This window comes from Lagopus leucura, unplaced genomic scaffold (genome assembly GCF_019238085.1).
Source record: "Lagopus leucura isolate 7727_CA_CO unplaced genomic scaffold, USGS_WTPT01 Super-Scaffold_100016, whole genome shotgun sequence".
Taxonomy (NCBI): domain Eukaryota; kingdom Metazoa; phylum Chordata; class Aves; order Galliformes; family Phasianidae; genus Lagopus; species Lagopus leucura.
The window spans coordinates 13,242,975-13,267,762 of NW_024962270.1; the positions used below are offsets into that span (position 1 = coordinate 13,242,975).

At 38.2% G+C, this 24,788-nt stretch overlaps 1 protein-coding gene across 1 annotated transcript in view; it reads left to right on the plus strand.

Annotated features, from left to right (window-relative positions):
- The window catches only part of TENM1 (teneurin transmembrane protein 1), a 237,641-nt gene that overhangs the window by 83,423 nt on the left and 129,430 nt on the right, over positions 1 to 24,788 (plus strand). Inside the window, exons 4-5 of the mRNA XM_042876489.1 lie at positions 8,070 to 8,310; positions 20,170 to 20,408. Of these exons, the coding sequence (XP_042732423.1) occupies positions 8,070 to 8,310; positions 20,170 to 20,408 (480 nt within the window). The remainder of the gene's footprint in view (positions 1 to 8,069; positions 8,311 to 20,169; positions 20,409 to 24,788) is intronic.

Below are 24,788 nucleotides of genomic sequence, written 5' to 3' on the forward strand. Positions count from 1 at the left end.
CAAACAGTGCAGGGATTTTTACGTATTTGGGCCTGTAACATGGTTAGAGCTCAGCAGGCCTGCTTCCTGAAAACGCATCAAAATAGCAGGAACACATAGGGGTAGGTCAGAGGCAAGGTTGCCATCTGTCATAGAGAGGTTGTTAACGAAATGGTTTAATGTATCCACGTTCCACTGGACCACTGGGCTAAATACACTGTATTCAGTATGATTTATAGTTCCTAATTCCATTACCCATAGATCCCTTTTTAAAAGCCCTCACAGCTAATGAATTTAATGACACAAAGGGCAAAAACTTGAATATATATCACTTGTCCGAAAGCCATCAATAACTGGGGAACCATTAATTTTTACAGCTATGGCTGCTTGCAACCTATTTTACCAATCATAAACTGCTCTTTAATGAAAATCTGTTCACCTCTAAGGTCATCAAAATTTGCTGCCAGGCTACCTGCAATTGTCAGGCCCTTGTAAAGCCGGGCATACTGTGTAAACCATAATCTCCCTTGCTTTGTTTTGGCATAGTGGTTGTAATGTCCCCAGTGATCTACCACCAGTAGAATTCACAACTTGTGATACTGAATGAACCCCTCGCTTTTAAGTAAGGGCTGGGATTATGCATTCTCCTGAAATAACGCCTTTAAGCTGACTGAGGGCTGTCAATCACCTCCTCTGTGTGAATGCTGTGTGATATTAATTGTACCAGCAGCTGCTTGATCTGCCAAACAGACCTCTGGAAGCCCAAGCTAGTTGGTGAGGCAGTTCTCTTGTTCTCCATTGTACCTGGAGTGCTGTGCTTCTTCTCCCTCCCCCCGTGTTCTTCCCTTGACCCCTGTGACTCAGACACCAACAGGCCTATCATGTCTGCACATGCTGTAATGATTTACGAGGAGATTTGAAATGATGGATCCGTTCCAGTCTGCTCTGTACCACCTGCAACAAAATGACATGAAGGGACTGAGTAAGATTGTTTCATTTCTAAGTTGTCATGTTAATTGATGTACATGTGAGCATCTCACATAAATGTGATGTTTTGCATATAAATATTATACGAACAGGATACTGATACTTACAGACACGTGAAGAAATACCATAGAGTAAAGCTATAATTCAGGCAATTCAGCAGAATAAAAGCACCTCAGGAGCTGTGATGCTTTGCTCCCTTTTGGCAATGCTTATATTTTACAAACACCCTTCAGTGTGATTATATTGTCAGGTGCTTCTGCATGAAAACATTTTAAACTTGCATATTACAAAGCATTATAACCTGAAACTCATTGCTGGTTACAAACTGCAGCACAGAGATGGCACCTTACAGTGCAGTGTTTATGTCCAAAATTATTCTACTTCAGCAGTCAAACTCCCAAGTTAAAACACTGAGTGATGGAGTTAATTAAGGAGGAGTAGTGCTGTTGGAGCTCTAATGGTCTACAGATATAAGTGCCTCTAAGTGAGGCAAAGTTTGTCAGGAAAGGTAATGTATTTTATTGCACTAGCTGATATAGCTGGGGGAAAAAAAAAAAAGGCTTTGGGCACACGAGCACTTCTTTGGATTTGAGTATATTAACACTTGTATCATCAGAAAGATAAGAAAAACACTTCCACCCACACACCTAAAAAAAAGAATCTTATCAGTCTTGTTACAAGAATTTTACAAAGTAAAAATTGACAAGCTAGGCATACGGTGAGCAAAAAAGACAAATGCCAGGATCTTTTGAATCTTGAAAGGGAGAATATTATTAAATTCATCCTATCAGCAAAGTTAGAAAGGGCTGCTGTGTGACAGCTCCCTAGTGATAAATCACTGCCTTCCCTTCTCTAATGAGTACAAACCTCCATTCTTTGGCGAGAAAATTTCTCCCACATCTTTCCCAAACAGTTTATTTACAGAGACAGTTCTGAAGTAGCTGTTTCTTACTTTCCAAAATGCTGCAAGGTCTCCAGTATTTTTATTTTTTCTGCTTTTGACACGCTACTAATGAAGCCCAGCAGCATCACCCTCATGACAACAGCAACAGCCCAAATACAGAAGTCCTGCTAGTGAAAATCCCTTATACTCTCTGTAGCTTGGATTTTTCATAGAATCACAGAATAGCTTGGGTTGGAAGGGATTTCAAGAAGGTTTTAGATCAAGTAGCAGATAATGTTGTAAGGTACTGATACCAATATTATATGCATGTAAAATCATTTATACTGTGACTTGCAAAGTCCTAGTGCACCTTAAGTAAACCAGCATTTGTTTATTTGAAAGAGACCAAAAATATAAATTAAAATAATGTTTTATATTAATCTTCCAAAATAAATGTGGACTTCAGAAGGATTTTTAGATGAATATAGCACTGTTTCACAAGAGAGTATGCTAAGCAGAGTTACAGAATGAGAAAATACTGACCTCTGTAGAAGCACAATAGATAAAGACTTGCTTTCCTTTTTACCTTGGTGTTTGAAAGTAGGTCTTTGTATTCTCATAAAATTCACTAGAATGAAGTTCTTTACAAGTGTTTACAAAATGTTGTCACAGTACAGTTTTTATTGTAAAAATAGAAAAAGATGTTCTGCAAAAGTTCATATGAAGTTCCTACCTTCCTTGTGGCCAATATACAGGGCTGCACAGAGGCTGTACATCATTCAGCACAAATGTTACTTGCTTTTGTGAAAGAGTTGAATGTCCACATTTCCTTTCTCAACATGGCTAAACTTGACTGTGCTGAAGAAAAAGCAGAAGAAGCAAGTTGGCATTGAGAAATTGTCAGTATTCTTATGTTACCATTTTTTTTCCTGTTAAAGTGATCTGGGAATCACAAGATAGACACTGTTAGTGTGTATGAATGACTGTAAGGGATTCAAGTGAATTGAACTAATGTGGTGGAAGGAATATGCAGGAAACATTTAATGGGACTTATATGAACACAGTGGACTATTTGACTGTGTTTAAATACAACAAATTTGTCTTATATCATTACATCATCATAATACAAATCTGACTGTATTTTATGTTCATTGGGGCTGTTCAAAACACATGGCCTACGACCTCTGTTAATTTTTCCTTGGAAGTGCTGCCCAGTATTTTCTGTACAGCCCCTAAATCATGATACATTGGGTTCGTTCTACTCTTAGAGTTGGCATTGTGGTGCAAAATTCTAGTCTTGACTATATCAGGTTATATCCATACTGATTCATAAAGGGCTCAGAACCCCCAAGTTATGTACTTTGCTTAGTTGTTCTCTCCTTCTATCAGTCTGTCTGGATGTCCTGTGACAGGGAGGTCTCTGGAGGTCTCTCTCTTGCTTACTATGTGGACTCTGATTCCATGGGTCCTGTAGTTTGTAAGCTTTCATTGCATTATAATCTTTATGTTGCATAAGACCAAATGGTTTGTAGAATTCTTCAGAGATGTTTGATAATTTATGTTCTGGTGGATTTACAGAGTAAAAGATGGAGGGGAAAAACTGAATGTATATGGAGCAGAACTATAATGTAAGGGCAAATTGGTATTAAAGATACTTTCACAATTTAGTGCTCTGAAAAAGTGCTAGAAGCAAAGCATTTTGCAAATATAGTAAGCCATTTAAACACCAAGCTGTGTCTGAAGGAGCAAGTGCAAAGGAGATTATCAAAATACAGCACAAATCTACACATCATCAGAGCAATCTAATTTACATTTTTTAATATATTTGCCTTTTCTCAAAATATATCACAGGATAAACAAAAGGAATTCAGAGAAATAACAAATAATGATGGACTTGGAAAGGCCATTAGGACATTTGTGGAAAAATAAGTCTGGAGATAGAATAGAATCATAGAATCATAGAATCATAGAATTGAATCTGGAATGGAAGGAAAGGGTGTAAAGACTTGCACAAGATCAATAGGAGTATTAACATGTAGCACTCTGCAGTATTAAGGGCTGTGTTTAATTCTTAGTTTGTCTGCTTAGACCCAGTACATGCATTTCATTGTAAAATTGAATTTTTTTATTCTGTGGTTTTAACTGTAGTCTTCAGCACTGAGCTTGTTTTCTCTGCAGAATGTTTCCCAGTTCTTCGATGCCCATTTATGTGGATTGGATGCAAGACTCTGGGCAAGATCCTTCTGTCAGACATGCCTTTCTGCATTGTGCAGAGTTACCTGTTCCAAGGCTTTATTTTCATAAATAGGATTGTTATAATTCACCTCCACTTAATAAAAAATTACTGATTGGTTTGTAACTGAGTAGTACTATACCCATAGAGTAGAAACCTACACTAACATCTCTGAGCACATGCTGCTATTTAGTTCATTAAATAATGACTTGCAAACTAATTTTTACTCAGCTGAGACATGCCTGGTAGAATAAAACATACCAGTAAGTAATGAATTTAGGAACTGAAAAAATGAAAATACTTTGAAAGTACTACAGGTTAGATGCAAACTTGTTAAGGTTCATTACTTTTTAATATGTTCTTTCTGATATACTTTGTCACAATGCAGGCTGTGGTAGTCTTGTCAGTGAATGATAAAACTGTTCAATTACTTTTTCTTACTTCATGGATATGAGAAGTACGCTAAAGTATGCTTCAAAACTGTTAGGAAAATGGTTCCCAAAGTTCTGGCTTGTTTTCAAAAATAATTGCGTTGGGTAGTAGCTACAGTTTCTTATTTCATTTTTTTGCAAGACTCTAAAACAGTTCTGCTGCATCTTTAAGATAATGAAGGCTTTTCATCCTCACTTTTGGGGAAAATGAGTAGATGTGAAGGCTTTTGTTGTCCGTTGGTTTGTGCCACAGAATGGCTGGTCAGTTGCCCTGATCAGAATGGCAGCCCAGCAAGAACAAGAAAGGGAAGTTCCAAGTGGATGACCTTTCCTCTTGTTGTAGGAAAGAAATGCTTGCTTACTAGAAGAGAAAGATATGAATTATGGTGTTCCCTGAAGGAAAAAGCAATAGCAGGAGAACTCAACAGCTAGAAAGGAGCTGTTTAGGTCTGCACTCTTTAGCTGCAGAATATTGAGCCTTGTTATTCCACTGCTACAAAGCGGGTTGTATTCAAAACTGATTAAGAGCAATCCAAAGGAATGATTCAGAAGTAAAGATGAAGAAACATTCAGGACATAACCAAACTCCTCCTATCAAGCTTAAAAGAAAGGACAGTGAGTGAAAATCCTTGAAATGAGAGTTCTCCTTTTTTTATAGCTAACGTCAATACAGCATTCTCTCCTTTGGATCACATGCATTGACTTAGGGAGTTGTCTCAGAAGAAAAAAGATGAACACATGAACACTTACTGAAGAATGAAAGAGAAATCCTTAAAAAGGGGGACTGAAAAGAAGTTTAAGTGCAGTTTGTGGAGTAGATGGGCAATGTGTGAGTTAAAGCAGATCCAGTATTCAACAGGGAAGTGCAAAGAGAGCAGAATGTCATATTTATGCCTTTGGAAAACAGGAAAGTTCTAGACATGCTCTTGGACATGAGAGAACTCTTAAAAAAGATAGGAGAATAAACTTAAGTATTCTAAAGAACCTTTTTCTGACTGTATAATAAGGAAATAAATAAAAGCTAAGTTCATGTGCAGGTGGGAACAGTACAACTTTGACAGGAAGTCCATCTGTGAGGCCCAGGAGCACCTCTTCTTGTTTGCATATTGCTCAGATGAGAATCTGATCTGTAGGATATCGTTGTAAGTGGAAACTGAGATGAAATTGTGTTTGTCATTGCATCTTTAGATTACTTCAAACTTCTACTCTGTCAATAAACACGTTGGGAACAATGTTATGTTTGCATAGCATACATAAACTTTGCTGTCTAAAAAATTTTAAACGTTTTAAGCAATGATTAAAAATAAAAGCAGGTGTTCTCGTGGATAGGTGGCATTATGCTGCAGTAGGATAAAATTTACAGTTCAGTTAATTTCTGTATTGCTCTCATACACTGGAAACTTTGTGACTTTAGACAGATTAGTTTGTGTAGTTTCTCTTTTTAGGTGTTCAAATAGTTTTCCAATTATTTTATTATTTTGCATTATTTTACAGAAATTATTTTACAGAACCTACTGTTTAGTCGGGGCCCTGCAGAATTGTGAGTGTGGAGATTTAGATACAATGCTGTTTTATATTCCAAGCAACAGTGTTTGTGGTATAAAAATAAAGCTAATGAGATGTAGACTTAGTTTCAAGCAAAACAAAAATAACTTTTCTAAATAGGGAAAATTAGGAAAGTCTGTAAAAGCTAATAGGAAACTCAGGCCAGATTCTCAGCTTGATGAATTCTCAGTGCTTCACTGAAGTAAAGGTCTAATGCGGGAAGACCTGTCTTCAAATCACCAAAATACTTCCGAATGTGATGTGAAGTTTTCTTTGATGCCAGTAGCTGCAGGAAAGGGTGACAAGTGTGATAATTAAAAAGGAATCCCCCAGGAAATCTGGTGCATTAATTTATTGTGAGAAATAGCACTGGGAGATACTGCGTACCCCACCGACCAGAAATACTTCACGGTTCACAATGCAGAACCAGCCTACTGCATGGAGCAAAGAAAAATATTAGCAAATGGTAGCTGTTGACAGCATAGGGGCAGTAAAAGGGGAAGAAAGGAACTTAAAGGTGTGTTGCCATACTGATTCCACAGGTTTTTCCCATTTACCTAGAGAAGCAGTCACCTTGGATGCTCAACATTTACTGCAGAGCTTTTGAAGCACCTTATAGCATCTATCTGTGTTTCCTGGCAGTGATTTTCTAACTGACAGGACAGCAGTAAGGCCATTGAATTGTGTGTCACACAAACTGTAGTGTGCATGGTAATCCTGCAAATCTTCTGTAGACTGGATACAAGATTGAGAAAGTCACTGATCAAATACTTGAGGATGCTGGACGTCAAATGATATATCCAAAATTTTGGTAGCTTCAATTCTAAAATAGCAGGATGCAGGATTTACTGAGATTAATTATTATATGAAAGTGTCTTAGCAGATTATTTCAGAGCTCCGGACTGTTGACTCCAGTGATTTAATTTACTGAGGCCTCCAATTTTCTAATATGCTTAGAAATGCTTTTCTGGTATATGCAAACTAATATAGCAGTGTAAACCCTAATGCAACTGTAAGAATTCTGCCTTGATAAAAGATCAATGAAATTAAAAGGATTAAGCCTGGGCCAAATCCGTGACAGCTTTGCTTACCACAGCATAGAGAAGCTTATGTGGAGCACTGAACAACCTTGTTCCTCCAATTGGGGTAAATTGTGGCTGTCACAGAGGAAAAAAAGTGCTGTTTTTCTGCCAGCTACTCCAAGAAGGGAAGGGGCATGCTTTCATCCTTCACCTTGAAGACAAACTATGTCATAATTTCAGGAAAGCGCGTGTTGTAAATGGGTGGCAGCAGCAGTTCCTTGCAGGGAATTTTTTCGGGCTCGCATGGGGCAGGGCCACAGGTGTCCCCGCACCATGTCCCCATCACCCATCTCCGCCTGCTCTGCGGTGGGACCCCTGGGCTGCCCTGTCCACCTGCCTTCAGCTTCTGCAGGTACGTGGGTCATTCAGACAGCCTGTGAGATGGCCTTCTCCCAGCCGTCATTTCACAAGTGCTGTGCCAAGGTAGGTGAAATGCGTTGACCTTATTTTATGGGAGGCATTTATTTGGTGGTAGGAATTATTCAGTTATTTCTCTCTTTATATGAAGTGCTGGGCTAATTCTTATATTGTGTCTGTGTCTTTCAATGCTCTTCTTAGATGAGATTTATACCTCATGAAATCAAATGGTGTAGGTGCAGCAATTCAATGTCAACTTGATTTATTTATTTCCCCAAAAATCCTGGGACAAATTAAGTGAAAGTTATATCTTCTTTTTTTTTTTTTTTCTTTTGTTGCTCTAACTACAGTGCTGAAGAGTGTGTCTGTATCTAATAGTCTTCATTTCAGTAGGGCTTTATATCTTAAATTATTTCACACTGCACTAACAGCTTACAGACACCTGAGTTAATGTGATCGGTCACACAATGCTCGCAGTCCTTTAATCCCATTAAATCGTATATCATCCCCCAATGCTCTCCCAGTGTTTTCCAAGCAGTAAGCCCCCGGGTTTCCTCTCTGTGTTGTTTCAGACATGCCGGGGAGCCCGCACAACCAGTTCACATTCAGACCTCTCCCACCACCGCCTCCGCCGCCACACGCGTGCACCTGCACCAGGAAACCACCACCGGCGGCCGACTCTCTCCAGAGGAGATCAATGACGACCCGCAGCCAGCCCAGCCCTGCTGCCCCAACGCCCCCCACCAGCACACAGGATTCTGTGCATCTCCATAACAGCTGGGTCTTGAACAGCAACATACCGCTGGAAACCAGGTATGGACCGACCTGTTCTACACGGCTTATCCTAAATGTTAAAGAAAGAGGGGGGAGGTCTGACGCTGATGTGAGAAGATGAAGGACTGCACGATTACCATGCGAAAGCATTTTGATTTGAATCCATGTTGTGTAGCCATGTGTGGTTTTTTTTCACTTGATTCATCTAGCTTGATAGAGCTTGTAAAAGCATATGTTTTGCAAAGCGGGGGAAGAGACTGATTTTCTTAAGTAGTGTAAATTATGACTTTGAAGGTGTGTGCAGCAAAGACTTGTGTTTATGTACTTGTATGACCATCCAACGTTCTCCCAGAGACATTTTGTAATCAGCAAGTAGAAGTTTTGTTTAATTGATGATCTATGGCACTTCTGGTCTTGGTCCGTCTTCAGGCTTTGGCTTCCAGATGATAAGAAACAGTAGGAAATAATATTAAAATAATGTTTTCATCAAGGTGTATTTAAACATTTTATTGCACATACCTACAAAGAACACCATCTGATAATAGAGAAGTTACACAGGTCCAGGGCATTTATGGAGCATGAAGAGCCCTACCTTTGGGAGCTGGCAGAAGGACAGTTCAATTCCGGGTTCAGACGCGATTATTTATAAATAATATATTCTGAAAATAGTGGAAAGCAAGTATGTCCCATGTCCAGCAAACCTGTGAATCAGTACTCAGCATTCTGCCTGCAGAAGTACATGAACTGCTTCTTCTGTCATTTTGATCGTACATTTTTTTATTCCTGGTAGGTATTACCTAATCTGTTGGCTTTCAGCAAATCTGTGTTTGATACTGAACACAAACCCTTGATTTTCTACAATCTTTTTCCACTTCATTGTGAGCAGATGTATGGGAACTGCTGAGTCACGGCCTGAACCTCTGATTAATCACCTGAGGTGAGCCTTGAGTCAGCCAGAGGAGCACAGGTGAAGGCAATTCACCTGTGCTACCGGAAGGGGTGGAGCCAGGCTGCACCCCTCCTGGACCTATTTAAGAGCTGGCTACCAGAGGGGAAGGATCTCTTCTGGAGATCCTCCTCTTTTGGTATCTTCTAGTGAGCTCAACCCAAGGGTAAGCTCTTCTACTTATTCTCTTTTGCGATCCTTGTTTGCTTTTGCCTTACTCTTTTGATTATATTGCAATTATAACATCTTGGTTATACAGCAGAGCACCAAGAAGTCTGGACTAGGGTTTCCTTTAGGTCTTGTAAAATTGTAGTTGGTGAAACACAGATAAATCTCTGACGTTTAGCCAATCTGATCAACAGAATGTAAGGTAATATGTAAAGAAGTGTTTTCCTGTCTATACACATATATCCAATGTGTCTTGCCATTTATCACAATTGTCACCGAGAACTGTATTTTCTCTTTTATAGAAATAAGTTTTTATTTTATTACATAATTTAATTTTAGTATACATCTTTCAACACTTAACTGCTGCTAATCACAACTGTCAAATTCGTTTTTTCCTTACTGAAAGGTTATTAAGTTGGGATTGAGAAATAAATTGATTCGTTTTACAGTCAGACTTTCTTTATTTGTTTTAAGGATAAATTACAAAAAGAGAGAAAGAGGTTGGAAGCTTTCTGCCAAAAGGGAAAATATGGAAAATTTTCATTAACTAGTCCCTCATCTCTGTGTGTTTCTTCAAAATAGAAATAGAAAAACAAGGATAATGTTATTTTTCAAATTCTTACATTTGAAAATCCTTCTTAACTACTTTTATCCATATTTCAAAATAAAAACCTGTCATTTAAATTTGAGTCAAAAAAGAATATATGTTATTGAACAAGAGTATTTCAGGAAAAAAAAGCAATAAAGGAATAATAATGAAATAATATACATTGAAGATAATAAAAAATACAAGTTTCAGATATTAATACATCACTAAGTATCATTGAAATTCCATTACTCTTTAAATGTGCTTTAAAAAAGTCAGTATTCAAGAGATGGCTAGGATCAGAGCTTCTGTTCACATAATCTTTATAAAAAGATAAATCTCTGCCCCTTGTGATGTAACAAGCTTATCTATCCATACCTTCTGCTGTGTGAAAGGTTTTTCCCTAGGCATTCTGTGCCAACTGAGTATCTTTTAGCTTCCTTCAGTCAACACTTAAGTAGATCTTAATTAGCCTTTCTGTATCCCTATTCGCTATTTCCTCTTCAGACCTCCTTGCTGGGGAAAGTACTTTCCCATTTTGAATCTTGTTCAATTTCTTTCCTTTTTTTTTTATTTTTATTTTTTTAAGTTTTCCAGATTTCATACTCCTTATGAGGTGCGTTTTCTAGTGTAATTTCTAGGTACCTACCTAAAGCTAAAATCTCTATAACTGGATAGTGATGAGAGGGCTGTGCAGTGGACTAGGGATTCAGACTGGAATCCATACTGCTGGCTCCCCTTTGGCAATTCACTTTCTGGGAATTTCCCACATTCCTGACCTCTAGTGGTTGTTTCAGCTGTTCTGTGCACCCTCTGTTAGCTGGCTGCAGCCTCTCCTCAAGGTGACTGAAAGGAGAATTTGCAAGGCTGTTCACCAAGATGTATCTGCAGTTGGTGTGAGAACAAGTGACATAGTAGGGCAGCACTGTAATAAAGAACATCTGTGGTCACTGCTTCTCAGAAGGCTGTAGTACGCATCACAGCTTTAGAGAAAAAGAAAAGATAGCAGCTTGTTTTTTCCTGTCTTTAACAGACAGTGATTCAGCCAGAATTGAATAAAAATATTGGCCTAATATCTGGGTTCTCTTGCCTTCCTCCTGCATTGATGTTTATCTGTCCATTAAAAATAATCCTGTAAAATAAAGGGCAGCATGTCAATGGCTGCTGCATTTCCGCTCTAAGTCTTAAATAGTGCAGAATCTACCTAATATGTGCATACTAATACATCTAAGTAGGGTTTTTTTTTTTCTAATTTGGAACATTTGCAGTCAAAAAGAAGATTTAGAGACAGTAATTCATTCCCTGCTGTAATAACTGGGCGGAAATCAGAATGCACATGTTCAGCTTTTCTATTCAACCATATCTCCTGTTAATCCATAAACAGCACGTGTGTTTGCATGGTTTAGCTACAGACACGTAGTTATTAGAGATTTTTCAGACAGAAAAAGATTCCCTAAACCTAATCGTGTAACTCGAAATCCTGGTCACTCTGCATACTCAGAAATGAGGCAAGTTTATGAGGCTGCTTATAATGTGCCATATTTATGGAAAAGAAAATCCTGTAGTTCTGAAAATGTTGAACATACTCTGATGCGGCTTGTTCAGCCTGGAGAAGGCTGCAAGGAGACCTCATTGCAGCCTTCCAGTATTTAAAAGAGGATTATAAATGGGAGGGGAATCAACTGTTTACTCAGCTAGATAGTGACAGGACAAGGGGGAATGGTTTTAAGCTCAAAGAGGGAAGGTTTAGATGGGATGTCAGGGGAAAGTTCTTTACAGAGAGCGCTGAGGTGCTGGAACAGCTGCCCAGAGAGGCTGTGGATGCCCTGCCCCTGGAGGTGTTCAAGACCAAGTTGGATGAGGCAGTGGGCAGCCTGGTCTAGTGCCAGTGGTGGCTCTGCCTGTGGCAGGGTGGTTGGAACTCAATGATCCTTAGGGTCCCTTTCAACCCAAGATATTCTGTTATTCTATGATTCTATTATTAGAGTTGTACTCTTATGCAGTTGGTCTTTGAAACCTACTTCAGGCTGGAAGAGCCTGTAGTAAAGACACTTACTGTGATATGTGTTCAAGGAAGCTTTCTGTAGACTAAAATTTGGTTATATGTTTTATTTAAAAGGGCAATTCTGAAACTCAGTTTTGTGGGCTGATCCACAAAACGTTCTTAGCAGCACCCAGCTTACTGACCCAACTGTTTATAAAGGAGCAGAGAAATGGCTTGTGCAACCTTTGGCAAAGCCAAGAGCAGTCCAAAGCTCTGCCACTGTCAAGTTCTTTGCCCTCCTGGTGGGTCTGACTCTAGGCAACCAAAGTGAAGGCAGGAATTAGGAAGGCCTTAAATCTTTCAGGTACAAGTCATAGAGTAGCTGCAGATGAAGAAACTGGAGACAAACTGTACCGTAGCTGCAGAACTTACAGCAGCTCACTGTGCCAACTGACCATTGTGCAGCCTTCAAATGCACGTGCAGACTCTGCCTGTGCACCTGCACGCAATTGGAAAAACAACTTATTCATTATTAAAATGTCTTATGAACACGCAGTAATTTCATTCTGTCACACAAAAAACTAATTTGTAAGTATTATGAGAAAAAGACTGAAAAGACTTTTCACACCACATGAAAACACAGGAAACATTGATTCTCTTCTTCAGGATAACATTATTGGGCTCGTAGATAAATTGATTTCTTCTACTCCCCTAGAATAAGCACTCACAACCTATTGCCTGTTCTCTTCCTTTCCGATAAAATAATTGTTTTTTTCAACTTTCATGGACACTTTGCTCTAATGTTTCAAATCGTATGATTTACATTGTCATTATCTCTGACAGCCCCATCTGAACATAGCTTACTGCTTTTTATGGAATTTGTATTAAATCCTGACAATTCAGCGGAGTGTTTTTCATTTCCTCCATGCCCTGTTAGTTGCTTAGTGTTTGTTTCCATAAATCTCTCATTTTTACTTATTTTTTTCTTTTTTTTTTTTATTTTCAGTTCAGTTAAATTTCAAAATAAGAAGAGAAAGCGTCAGATATGTATTATTAGCTTAAATTATTCCTGATGTTCCCTATAGCATATTGCAGACCCCCCTCCATAGATAAACATGCTTATTTTGGGTAAAGTTTTACATTTAAATTACCTAAGGATTTGAATTTTTTTTTCTGTCTCCATATCAAGAATTACTTCATTTTAATTTTGTTTCAGTGTGCTCATTTTTACTCCCGTATTGTGCGTTAGTATTTTACATATTTGCTTGTCCCATCCTTTTTGAAACCCAATTTTTTTCCAGTTCCTATAACCTATTTAGCAGTGTTGGCAGTAAGGTTAATGCTGTGCTGAATGGACTGAAATCTCCCTTCAATGCACTGGCAATGAGCCAAGCACTGTGAAAAAGACAGCTTAATTTAAGCAATCTTATCACCGCGGTAATAGCTCCTCTAAAGGGACAGTAAGGTACCAGACCGTGAACCTGTGATTCAATTATCATTAATTCATATAAAACTTAGAAATACTAGAATATTAGGAGAAGTATTTGGGGTTCAAGGCAGTTGTGATTTTGCCTTAGTATTCAGCAGTACTTCAGAGTTCTCAGGTTTGATTGTGACTCTGAACAGTGACGTTTTGAGAGTTTCGGAGTTCAAGTTTATTGAGCTCCTCATGTAGGTGGTATCATTCTTTTTTTTATCATATATTTATGTGAGGTGCAAGTTTGAGGCTCTGGGTTTCTGTTTTCCTGCAAAGGTCATCTTGTTTGTGATGCATTTTAGAGCAGGGGAGGTCTTAGCAACTATCACTTAGCAAGGGAGAATTCAGTGCTGTGGTTTTTCCTTGTTCTTTTTTAATCAAACTCATAATTATTCTTGCTCTTCAAAAATGCATTGATAGCCTTTCAAACCACAGAAATCTGTACATACTCACTTTCTGTTCAGGCTGTAGTACTGCTAAAAGCAGAAATAACTACAGAAAAATGCGTACATAGGAGTACACAAACATTTCAGAGTGAGCTCTTGAAAATTTGTTATTTCTCCTTGGTCTCTTGTTTGAGCAACCTGTGAATCCAGCCCCCAGTGAGGAGATACAGGAAGTAATTCTGTGCCTACTTTGTTTCCCAGTTCAAGTTTTGCATAGTGAGCAGAATGGCTTTTATAGGTCCAGAAGCATGCAGGTGTTGGTGATCATAAACCTCCAAGCAATCATTTGAGCAGTGCAATTCATTAGGAACCTGTTTGTGAATGGAGCCTTCCCCTGGTTAAATGACCGTCCTCATGGTTATTCCAAAAATATAAATGCAGGGAGCTTCATTTATGATCCTTCCAACATTCTTTGGTATTTGCTATTTTGACATTTCTCTTGTAATTTGTTGTTTTCTACTTAATTAAACAATAAATCTAAGCAGTCGAGAGACTGATCATATTAAAAACCAACACGTGGCAAGGGGTTTAAATCCAGTCCAACTCCTGTGTGTTTTCACCGTGCAGAAGATCTAAAAAAAAATTAAGGCTTCTGAACTGTAAAAGACGAATTGAAAAGAGTAAATATGACAATGAACTTAAAATAAAAGCTGTAAATATGACCTTAACTTTAATAATGCACGAATGAAACCATTCTTTACAGAAATAAAAATGTAAACATTTGTCAGCTACAGTGAATTACAATTTTAATGTCAGCAGCTCTGGCACTTGAGGGTCCTTCTTTTGAAAAATTTGAGACCCAGTCACTTCAGTCAATGAGGTGATTGCTCATGTACTCTCCTGTAAGGCTTATTTGGGAAAAGCTGTGGTTTAGATTTCCCTGGAACAAGATGATTGTATATGCATGTGTAAGTGGTTTTATGCTGCCTTAATGTAGTAACTTAGGCTGTCATGCTGCACATAGTCTTTGCTCATTATTTTGAATAATGGAAGAGTATATGAAGTAATAAATAAAAGTAAAGTTACGTTGCTATTTTATGGCCACCAATAAGCAAGAGCACCTGTTATCTTTCTATAAAACATAGTATTTTCATTTACAAAAGCAGAAAGAGACTAGAGTGTAAATCTGGAAGGAGAAAAAGAATTCCAGATTAATACAACAGGTCTGTGCTGATTTGGAGAACAGACACTGCAGCAGAGGGAGTCACAGATCTGCAGAACAGCCTATCATTTTATTTGTGAAAGAAACATAGGCATGTGGAATGTTATTGCCCTAAAATGTGCATCTATTCCCTAGCTTGCTACTTCTAGGAAATCTGTTTTGGATAACTAGATAATATTTTCCATAGGAAATATGATACACATCTCATCAAGTAAGAAGTGCTGATAGTATCATTTGTCACTTTAGATTTACACCTTGGCTTTTGACCGTACAGAAGTTTGAGCATAGATGTAGTAATAAATTCAGCTGGAACATGCATGAATACTCATAGGAGGAAATTCATGGCAAAGAGAACCATGGCTGCCTGTCTACTTTAGTTATGTCATGTTCTTTTCTTTTGGTCTAAGTCATACTTTTAACCACAGATTATAAGGGAAAAAAATACGATATTAATATATTTATCCTTCTCACTTCATGGTTTCAAAGTACTCTGCAAATATTGCATACTATTCTTTACAGAAAAGATGCAAATGCGTGTTTATAAATCCTGTATTTATATAATTATTGTCCCAGATTTCTTCCAAGGACTTCAAAGTCTCATCACATGCTTTGCTGAGCTGACTCGCCTACAGCAACAACAGGCAAGTGAGTCAGCACCGTGTCACTTCTGTTGGCTGTGCTGAAGTGCTAAGTAAGGGACACAGACTTTACATCTTTTAGCATCCAGAGTCACAGGGCAAGGTTTTCAAACATTGAGTAAAGTAAACAGTGGTGAATAAAGGGAAACGTCAATGATTAAAAACCAAGCCCTGCTCAAAGAGGAAATCTTAACAGAGCAGTTGTACTCCCAAAGACAAATCTCTGCTGTCCCACTGAGATTTAAAGGTATTTCAATTGTACACATAAAAATAGAATGATTTAAATAAATTAGATAAATACTGTTCATGGCCATTTCCCTCTTCTTTGACTCAGGCATTTTGTTTCTTTCAGTCCTTGTACGTAGAGAGGCAAAACAGGCATACCACTGCACCAGATAAAATTATGGGTCAGATTTTTTCTATAAGTCGTATCATGTAATTCCCATATTGTTTTGCTGGGTTGATTTTAAAGAAGCCAGGATGATTAGTGTATCTTTCTGTGTTAAGTAAATGTGTTGTTTTTATACTATATACCTCCCATACCATATCTGTCACATCTTTATACTAAACTCTTTGCTAAATATGGGAGATAAAGGAGTGACTTACAAACAGATGTCCATATTCTGATCATCATGTAAGTTTAGAAGTTTCCTCTTTTTTTCCTCTTCCATTTCTGACAAGGAATAGAATAGATAGAAAATGAGTAAAGAGCAAGTTTCTGCTTCTTTCCAGTGCCACAGCAAACACTTTTCTAGAAGAGTCAGGTAGTAATGGGTTTGTTTGGGATTTGCCCAAGTAAATTAAAAGGGCAGCTGTTTCAGTTCCAGTCCCTTTTGATACCAACTTTGCATATATTTTCATTTTGGCAAAAATCAGAATTGTTCTTATGTATCGACAGCTACGCCTCTGAAAAATTCCCCTTGTACTTCTTCTGGTGTCTAAATCAGCCTGTCCTGCTTGGGGAACCACAGCAGTGAAGAACTGAGTTTGCAGACAGTTGCTCATTGGAGCATTGGCTCCAGTTGAAGTTACGAGTTTGATAGAATCTTTTTCCTCCTGTTATTTTTGATTGAAAGAGTCCAAGGATTGGATGCTTTATTTTTGGAGAGATGAACAAGTGGACAGATAGGTGAACTGGCATGGTGATTGTGAAGGGACTTGACTTCGTGAATGGGTGAAGATTATGTCTTGTTCCTCTTATTCCTCTTCTTGTTGAGGATATTATCTTCTTGGTTTTGAAAGTTTTTGATGTTTTTGTGAATACTTTAGAACTTCCCCCACTTAAAACAAATGATAATGTAATATGTTCTTTAAATTCTCTGATTTATTTTTATTTGTTTTCAGTCAAGTTAAAAAGAAATTTAAAAAGCTTTACCTTTTCTCTCTGATCGAATAGTAAGGCTCATGCCAGGCTGCAGTCGCATATAAACTTTTGAACTGCAGTTTTTATTATTTTGCTCCTCAGAGGGAGCCTGATTTTATGGAATTGATAGCAACAGCTTAGCGTGTCTTAACAACCCTTGGGAGCAGCAATGTGCTTAGACAGATGAGGAGTCATCTGAGTTTATGAGAACATAGTTGCAGTCTAGCTTTGGAAATCTGTCTTTGTGCCACCAGTGTTTTTCAGATTCTGTCGAAGTGTCTTTGGGCACTCAATAAACTCTCTCAAAAAATATGAAATGCATAAACAATTGTGATTTTTAACATTTTCTCGACATTATTTCACTGGTAGCTCTCTTTTCACCACGATCTCAATTTTATTTGAACAAGTTAGAGCTATGTAAATTCTCCTCTGTGTCAGTGTAGTCATCTGTCTACAAGGGTATGAGCTGGATCCAGCATCTGTCTGTACTTCTGCTATTAAAGAAACCCATCTGCACGCTAGTATTTTACCACTAGGCTGTGAAGCCACATTTTTAAATCCTTGTGCAAAAGAATGAAAATATTCCTGCCTATTGATTGCAAGTCTATTAGAGGAGTAGTAATAACTTAATAACTTCATAACTTCTGGTTCAGCATCTCTTTCCCTTTACCTCTGATACCTTTCGGCTGTGCACCTTAAAGGTCAATCAGTGCTGCCAATATCAGACCATTTTGCAGTAATTTCCCAAAAAATTGAAGGAAAACATATCACATAAGTGGGTCTCCTTAGGTTATTTCTTAATAATGTAAGGCAATTAAATTACTGTTAACTGATTAATATATGTAATCTTTGTGCATGTTGCTATGTACATATGTGTATGTATAATATATGTACATGCTAGTATAATAACACATTTCTTACTTTATTTGATTAGTCAGCTCCCTAGAAGATCACTAGGACTTTTGAATTTTGCTGCAATGTTCTTATCCACTGCAAGTCCAAGTGATTATGTATCTTGTAAGTGCTGACTAAAAAGTAAGACCTCATGTACTTGCAGAAGCCTCCATGTGTGACGATGAAGCACTGAAACCAAAATAACCAACTGTATTCTGACGATCTGATAGGAGCGAAACAGAATATATAGTCCTGCAGACAGTGGTGTTATTTCTTGGAATTTATTATATTCCTATATTTGAATTTAGAGTTTTTGAACTCACATACTCAATATAGATAGCATTACCATGTTCAGAGCATTCCCATCTATCAAATAAGGGCCATAGAATATATATCTACAACTACAGAAAGGAAAGGAAATTAGAGTCAACTTTGTATAACTTCTGGATGCTGTGCTCCATAAAGTTCAGTTGTCCTTTTGTTGGTTGAGTGCCACTTACTTGTGCAAGAAGTATGATGCAAGAATGACTGGTTCTCAGTGTCAGTAACACAAAATTTCCTGCTTGTGGTTCATCACAGGAATCATGACATACAGGCACTGTGAGTGCAAGCTGGCCACTATCCTTGTTTGCTTTCTTTTTTTGTGGAATTGCCTGAACAATGGGCTTTTTACCAGTTACAACTGCTCTGCAGTATCTTTTTATTTTCTACAAACTGCCATTTTGGAGAACCATAACCTTTCTTTCAAAATGTTATAATGGAGATACATAATGCCATACTCATTACACCTTTTTAGCAATTACCTTTTCAGGAACAAGTATTTACAATATTCTTGAAGTCAAATGTCACACTATAATAATATTTCATACTCTTGAGTGTTTGATCCCGTGCACTTCACACTGTGGCTGTAGCACTGGGAAGACTCTGGACCAGCCCAGTGCTGGTCAACTGTCTGAAGCTGAGAAGTGTGCCTGGGGCTTCTGACTTGCAGACATCCAGTGCCTGATGCTAGTCCTTCAGTTCTGGCACACACAAGTCGCAGTACCTGGGTATACAGAAGGGCTACAGAGACCCAGGCTGAAGCAGCACCTCAGGGGAAGTCCTTGTTATGCCAGCTGTGTCATGTCACCACCTCTTCACTTCTCACCTCTGCTTGGGGCAGAAAGCTGAGATAACACACACCTGAAACAGCTGAGGGAATGGCAGGAGACCTAGGTGTGCCTCCATCAGAAAAGAGTGCACTCAAGACGTTTAATCGCTCATATAAGGAATGAAAGACCAAAGAACATTGGTGTTTTCAAAGGAATATTTGCTGTGATCAGTCCTGATTTTATCCCGTTCTACCACAATTTCAGAGTGCACAGCACTCTGAGTTATTGTTTCAAATTAAACATTCTTTCCTAATCCTCTTGGAGAGCTCTGAATGCCATCCACCTTCCTGCAGGAAGCCACTCTGTATTTCTGCACCAGCCTCCATGCTGCGCGGCCCACTTCTGTACCTTGTTTTTTGTGCTAATGTAGATGCTCCCTATTTTGTCTTGAAGTCAATCAGCCCTCCAGCCTTCGCTGAAATTGGTCTCCAAATGAATTCGTTCTTAGCATGATGAGAATCACCATAATAAGCAAAAAGGTTTGATGAAAAACTGCTCTCAGAATAGCTCAGTTAAGAATACTAGAGAAATCGTACTTACAGGCGAAAGACTTTCAAAATTTATTGTACTTTTGATTTTCTACTAAGTAGACTCTTACTACTTTTCCTTTTTTTTTTTTTTTTTTTTTAAAGGATGTATTTTGGAGAGAATCCACAATAAAAACAAATATTCAAAGCGGGGGTGGCATTTCCCTTTCTTTTCCTGGGGCTCCTGGGGAGATGAGCGCAGCTGGCTGTGTGTCTGCATGCAGAGCAGGTGCTGCAGGCCAAGTCTGCATCCCAGGCACGGCTGTGCCAGCAGCACAGGGCTGGCACCTCGGGCTGCCCCATCCCTACACTGCTCTGTGCCGGCAGCTTAGGAGGTGTTCATCTTGTTTTTGTTGAAAAGCTGCTGGAAATCTTGCTTTGTGGTTACAAAGTCATATATGCTTCTAGAGCAGAGAATGTTCAACTATATCTTTTCCTGACTTTTGTGTTTTCTGTAGATGTATGCACTATTTATCATGCAATGCTTAATAGTGCCTTTTGCTCCTTGCAGCACAAACTGGTTTTTACAATGTGGTTCTTTGTCTTCTTTTTGTAGGCATTTCCTATTTAAACATGGATCGGGGTCTTCAGCAATCTTCAGTGCAGCCAGTCAGAACTATCCTTTAACATCCAATACTGTTTACTCTCCACCTCCTAGGCCTCTTCCTAGAAATACCTTTTCTAGACCTGCCTTCACTTTTAGCAAACCTTACAGGTGTTGCAACTGGAAGTGCACTGCTCTGAGTGCTACTGCCATTACGGTTACGCTGGCATTGTTGCTGGCCTATGTTATCGGTAAGCCTCTCTTTCTTTTCTATGCTGAGTTGTTTGTACCTTTTCTGCTCTGCTGTCATGCTTGCTTTTACTCTGAATTACTCTACAAATTGTGTTTTACTAATAATGTTTGCTGTGGGATGCTTTGCGACTTCTGGCGAGCAAAATCCCAGGTTGGCCAGAGGTTGAACACAGAATTCTCATTAACTTATTGCATTGTTAACCTCGATGCTGCCTAATACAGAAATAAATACTACTCAGGATGACATATTTATACCAACAGAGGACTCCTACTGATTTTAATTGCTGTGATATTTTTCTTAAATTAAACATCTGATTTTCATATGAAGGCTTACAACATTGTTTCTCTTAAATGTTTGTTCTGAACAGCTATCTGTAACTCTAAACAGTATTTTGGTTTGCTACCATATTTCGTTTCTTCAATCTAATCTGTTTAAATCTTTCCTATTTTCCCTTTAATACTCATTTCACTGACTAACCTTGCAACTAGCTCTAAAATTATGTAGTGTTTTAAACCATAATTTCTACATATTTTCTAGAATGTATTTCTGTCTTTATGTTTGAGAACAATGTGACATAGATTGAGGTACAAGTACTTAATTTCAAACTCATTTTTGATAAGTAACTAATTTTGCAATTTTGTTGGCATGATAGATTGGCAGCATTTATCACTGTAGCTAGAAACTCTTTCCTTGTTTATTTTTTGAAGGTGGGCTTCGAGTCTGTGTGATTAAAACCATACATGAGAGAAAAATGTTTTCCTTACTGTATGGCATTTTGGCTGAACACCAATTGTAATGTTCTTTCAGTCTGAATTGAAAATGTTATAAAAGGTTCATTTTATCAAATGTTTCAAGGTGAGCAGAAGCCAGAGTATCCCCACTGTCTTATGGTGCGAGTGGGAACAGTTCTGAGTTTGCCCAGAAGCTGATACTTGGTAAAAGTGGTACGGATACTGAGATGCAGCTCCATGCAGAAAAGCAGCCATTGGTTTTCTGCATTCCATCCATAAGCTTCCATGACGAAAATGATGATGATGAAAATTCCAGTCACTTCCATTTCCCACTGTATCTTTTGTCCCATAGTGACAAAGTTCTTGTTGTTGGTGAGCTGCTCATCGCGAGGGATTTTTTTCTGACATCCTGATCTAATGCAGATGGGAAAGCAGATTTGATCGTTTCTGGTGTATGATTATTTGAAAGCACCTGAGGATCTAGTAAGCTACATTAATTGCAGATTTACATAACAGCTGCTGAACATATGCCCTCAGTTAGGACTGGCTGTATAATTTTTGCAGCCTCATCTGCTTGCTACATATATATCTCACCAACACTGCTTCTGTTTTATCTGAAGCACTCTGCTTAGATTTCAGTCTCTGCCACTGAATAGTTTTTAACTTTCTTGAGATGTTCTGCTGTAAATCATTGGCCTGAGAAGGCTGTAAGTGCTCAATATCACTAGGATGTTAAAAACTCTATATGAGCTGCCTGTAGACATGTCTGTCTTTCTCTCAAGATTGTAACATACAAGTATAACATGTTTTCTTGATTTAGGCAGAACTGGGTAAAATTAATGTACCTTTGAATTGCATATAAATGATTAGTATTTCTAGTTATATTTTAGACATAAAAATGTAATTAGGAAAACATGAGTTGGAATTAAGGTTAAAAACCGTGGCATATTTACAGCAGAAACCTGGCTTTCTACATTTTGCAGCCTGGAAGACCAGAAATTCAATGAACCAGAAATTCTAACTTAAAAGATTTTCCAAAATGCCATTATTTGCTCTTATTTTCACCAGATTTTTTTTTCAGTTGCGTAAGTTTTTTCCTGTAAATTTGGCAGTTAGCTTGTTTATTCCAAATTAATATTCTGCTGCCCATTTCTGATTGGTACATTTAAATGCATTTGTGATCTGTCCTTAATTCTTTCCATTTGATTAGATATGGATACCAGCATACGAACTGATTTCAAAGTTCACTTGCTATGTAGGGTTTCATATTTTGCATTCCACGCTAAGAATTTAAATGTGAGTGTTTTATATGAGAATAAGTGGATGTATGGAATCAGACAGCATGTAACCTGTGCGGTTAGATTTCACTGCAGCAGGTACCTTCTCTTTGCTCACCATGCTTAACACTGGGTTGGCTCCCTGAGTCCTTGCTCCAGAAAGGGTTTCCTTCAAGTCAGAGGGAGTTAGGGCCAAGCAGTGGCTGAAGACTTGGAGCCAAATTGTGCAGCAGAACTCATGGTGAACTCAGAGTCAGACATACCTGGGATCAACTCCATGGTTGGTACTGGAAAAGCAAGGCAATTTTATTTTCAACATTATGTTTTATGGTATGATCTGCACTAAACTATAATGATCTGCAATTTCAAGCCAATTGAAGGTAGATCAAAATTTAAGATTAAGGTTTTTCTTCCCCTTATCAACTTAAATGTGCTTTCTCCAATACCTTGCACTACCATTAGATGCCAGAGCTACATGTTACTGTCAAAACCAAACTCAGATCTCAGCCTTGAGTTGGGATGTTCCCAAAGTCCTTCAAAATCCAGTGCTTCTTCCAGACCAAAAATGTGCAAGTAGTTCTTGCAGTTGTGAAGATCTGAGACCTGTGCAGACCAACGTGCTCTGAGCTGTGATTTCTTTCCATTTGAAAGATAAAGTATTGAAATACTTTTCTATTTTTCAACCTTTCCCCATTATCAGTGAGGCTCAAAAGAGAAACTTCACCTGAAAGCAAATACTTCTGCATTTCCTCTCTTTTGAAGTACTGGTCAATTTGGAAAAACAAATCTCTCTGATTCCCTTGGTGCCCTGTAAATCAGTGTTCTTATTACTTGGACCTTGCTGAGATAAATCTGTCTGCTACATGGGCAGTAAGAAAATTATGTATAGAACCCCTAAAACGGTTGTACAACAACTGATTTATTGAAAAATTTTAAGCAGAATATTTAGTGCATCAAGTGAAAAACATTGTCACTTCAGCAGGAATAATTTCCACAGATAAGTTTTAAAGCCATAATAGTTACTGCAAAAAATGCCTATTTCATACAGCAGCGTTTGGTCTCTGTGAACGTCTTGAATTACATATATTTATTCAGTAGAATAAAGCATTGTGCTTTAATTTTTTCTCCTGTAATTTCATACATGTTGACAACTTCAGTGCACTCACGCCAATTTCTCCGCCATCGGCTGTTTTCAATCAGCAGAGCTGGATGCGTGTCACGGGGGTGGGCTCAGGTGCTTCTGCAGATGGCACCTTCGAAAGGGTGGGAAAGAAAACTGAGTTTTCTTTAAAAACATTGGGAAATACTTTTCAAATAGCCTTCAGATTTGGTAAGTAAGGTGAGAGCTAGCAAACTCTGTGCACATATTAGTGGCCAAAGGCTATAGATAGATTCCTAATTATCAAATGAAAAATGAGACCATCTCTGTTTGATTCAATGCAGTTAATAGTCTCTCTGTTCATCTATTGGTCTGTGTTGGTATAAACATGTAAAATATGTTACCTTTTTCGGGCGATGTACTAAATACCCTCTTTTTTCAATCTCACTGTAATAAAAGCCTAAGCAGCCATCATTAATTAAAGAAGAAAAACAAGCAACATTTAAGAGTGTACAAGGCAAATGCAAGAGATAGAATAATAATGGCACTATTTTTCTGTAGTTTTCAGTACCCTGCCTTTTCTTTTTTTAAAGGCAATACAATATTTATGATGTGCCTGATCACCTAGTCAGTTATTTTTAGCCCATTATTAAATAGGAATTTTCTTCCATGACACCTTCCGTTTTTATCAGCAGATGATTTGGACTTGCAAATCATTGGTCCTATTGATTAAAGGTGCTGAACTCCTACGGTTCCCATTGATTTCAGCAGGAGATGCAAATGTTCTGTGCCTCTGAAAATTGGATCCCATGTACTTAGATGTAACCATCCCTGACTTCAAAATGACTATTTTATATACAAATGAATTCTCAAGTATCAATGTGAAGTTGTCCCTATTCCTCGTGATATTATCTCTGATGTGTGTTGGGTCTTAAATTATATTCATACAGAGGGTGAGGAAATTAAAACCTCTGTGTTTGTTGTTGTTACCTACCACTTCTTGCACTCTACAAGGCAGAGTGATGGCTTCAGGACTGGGAAAGGCTAGACCAAATTTTAAGGATATTCATCCCTCAACTGATTATATTGGTTGCATACCTTTATGCAATACAAAAAGGTGGGGGCTAGAAACTCTGCAGGAAAGGGTCAAGGGGCTAATCTGCTGATTTTACATTGAAACATGCCGTGGTATTTTCCATGCTGCTGGGTGCTTCAGGTCTAAGTAAAAGCCATGATACAGATGTGCAATGTTGTAATGCTTCTGAACTCAT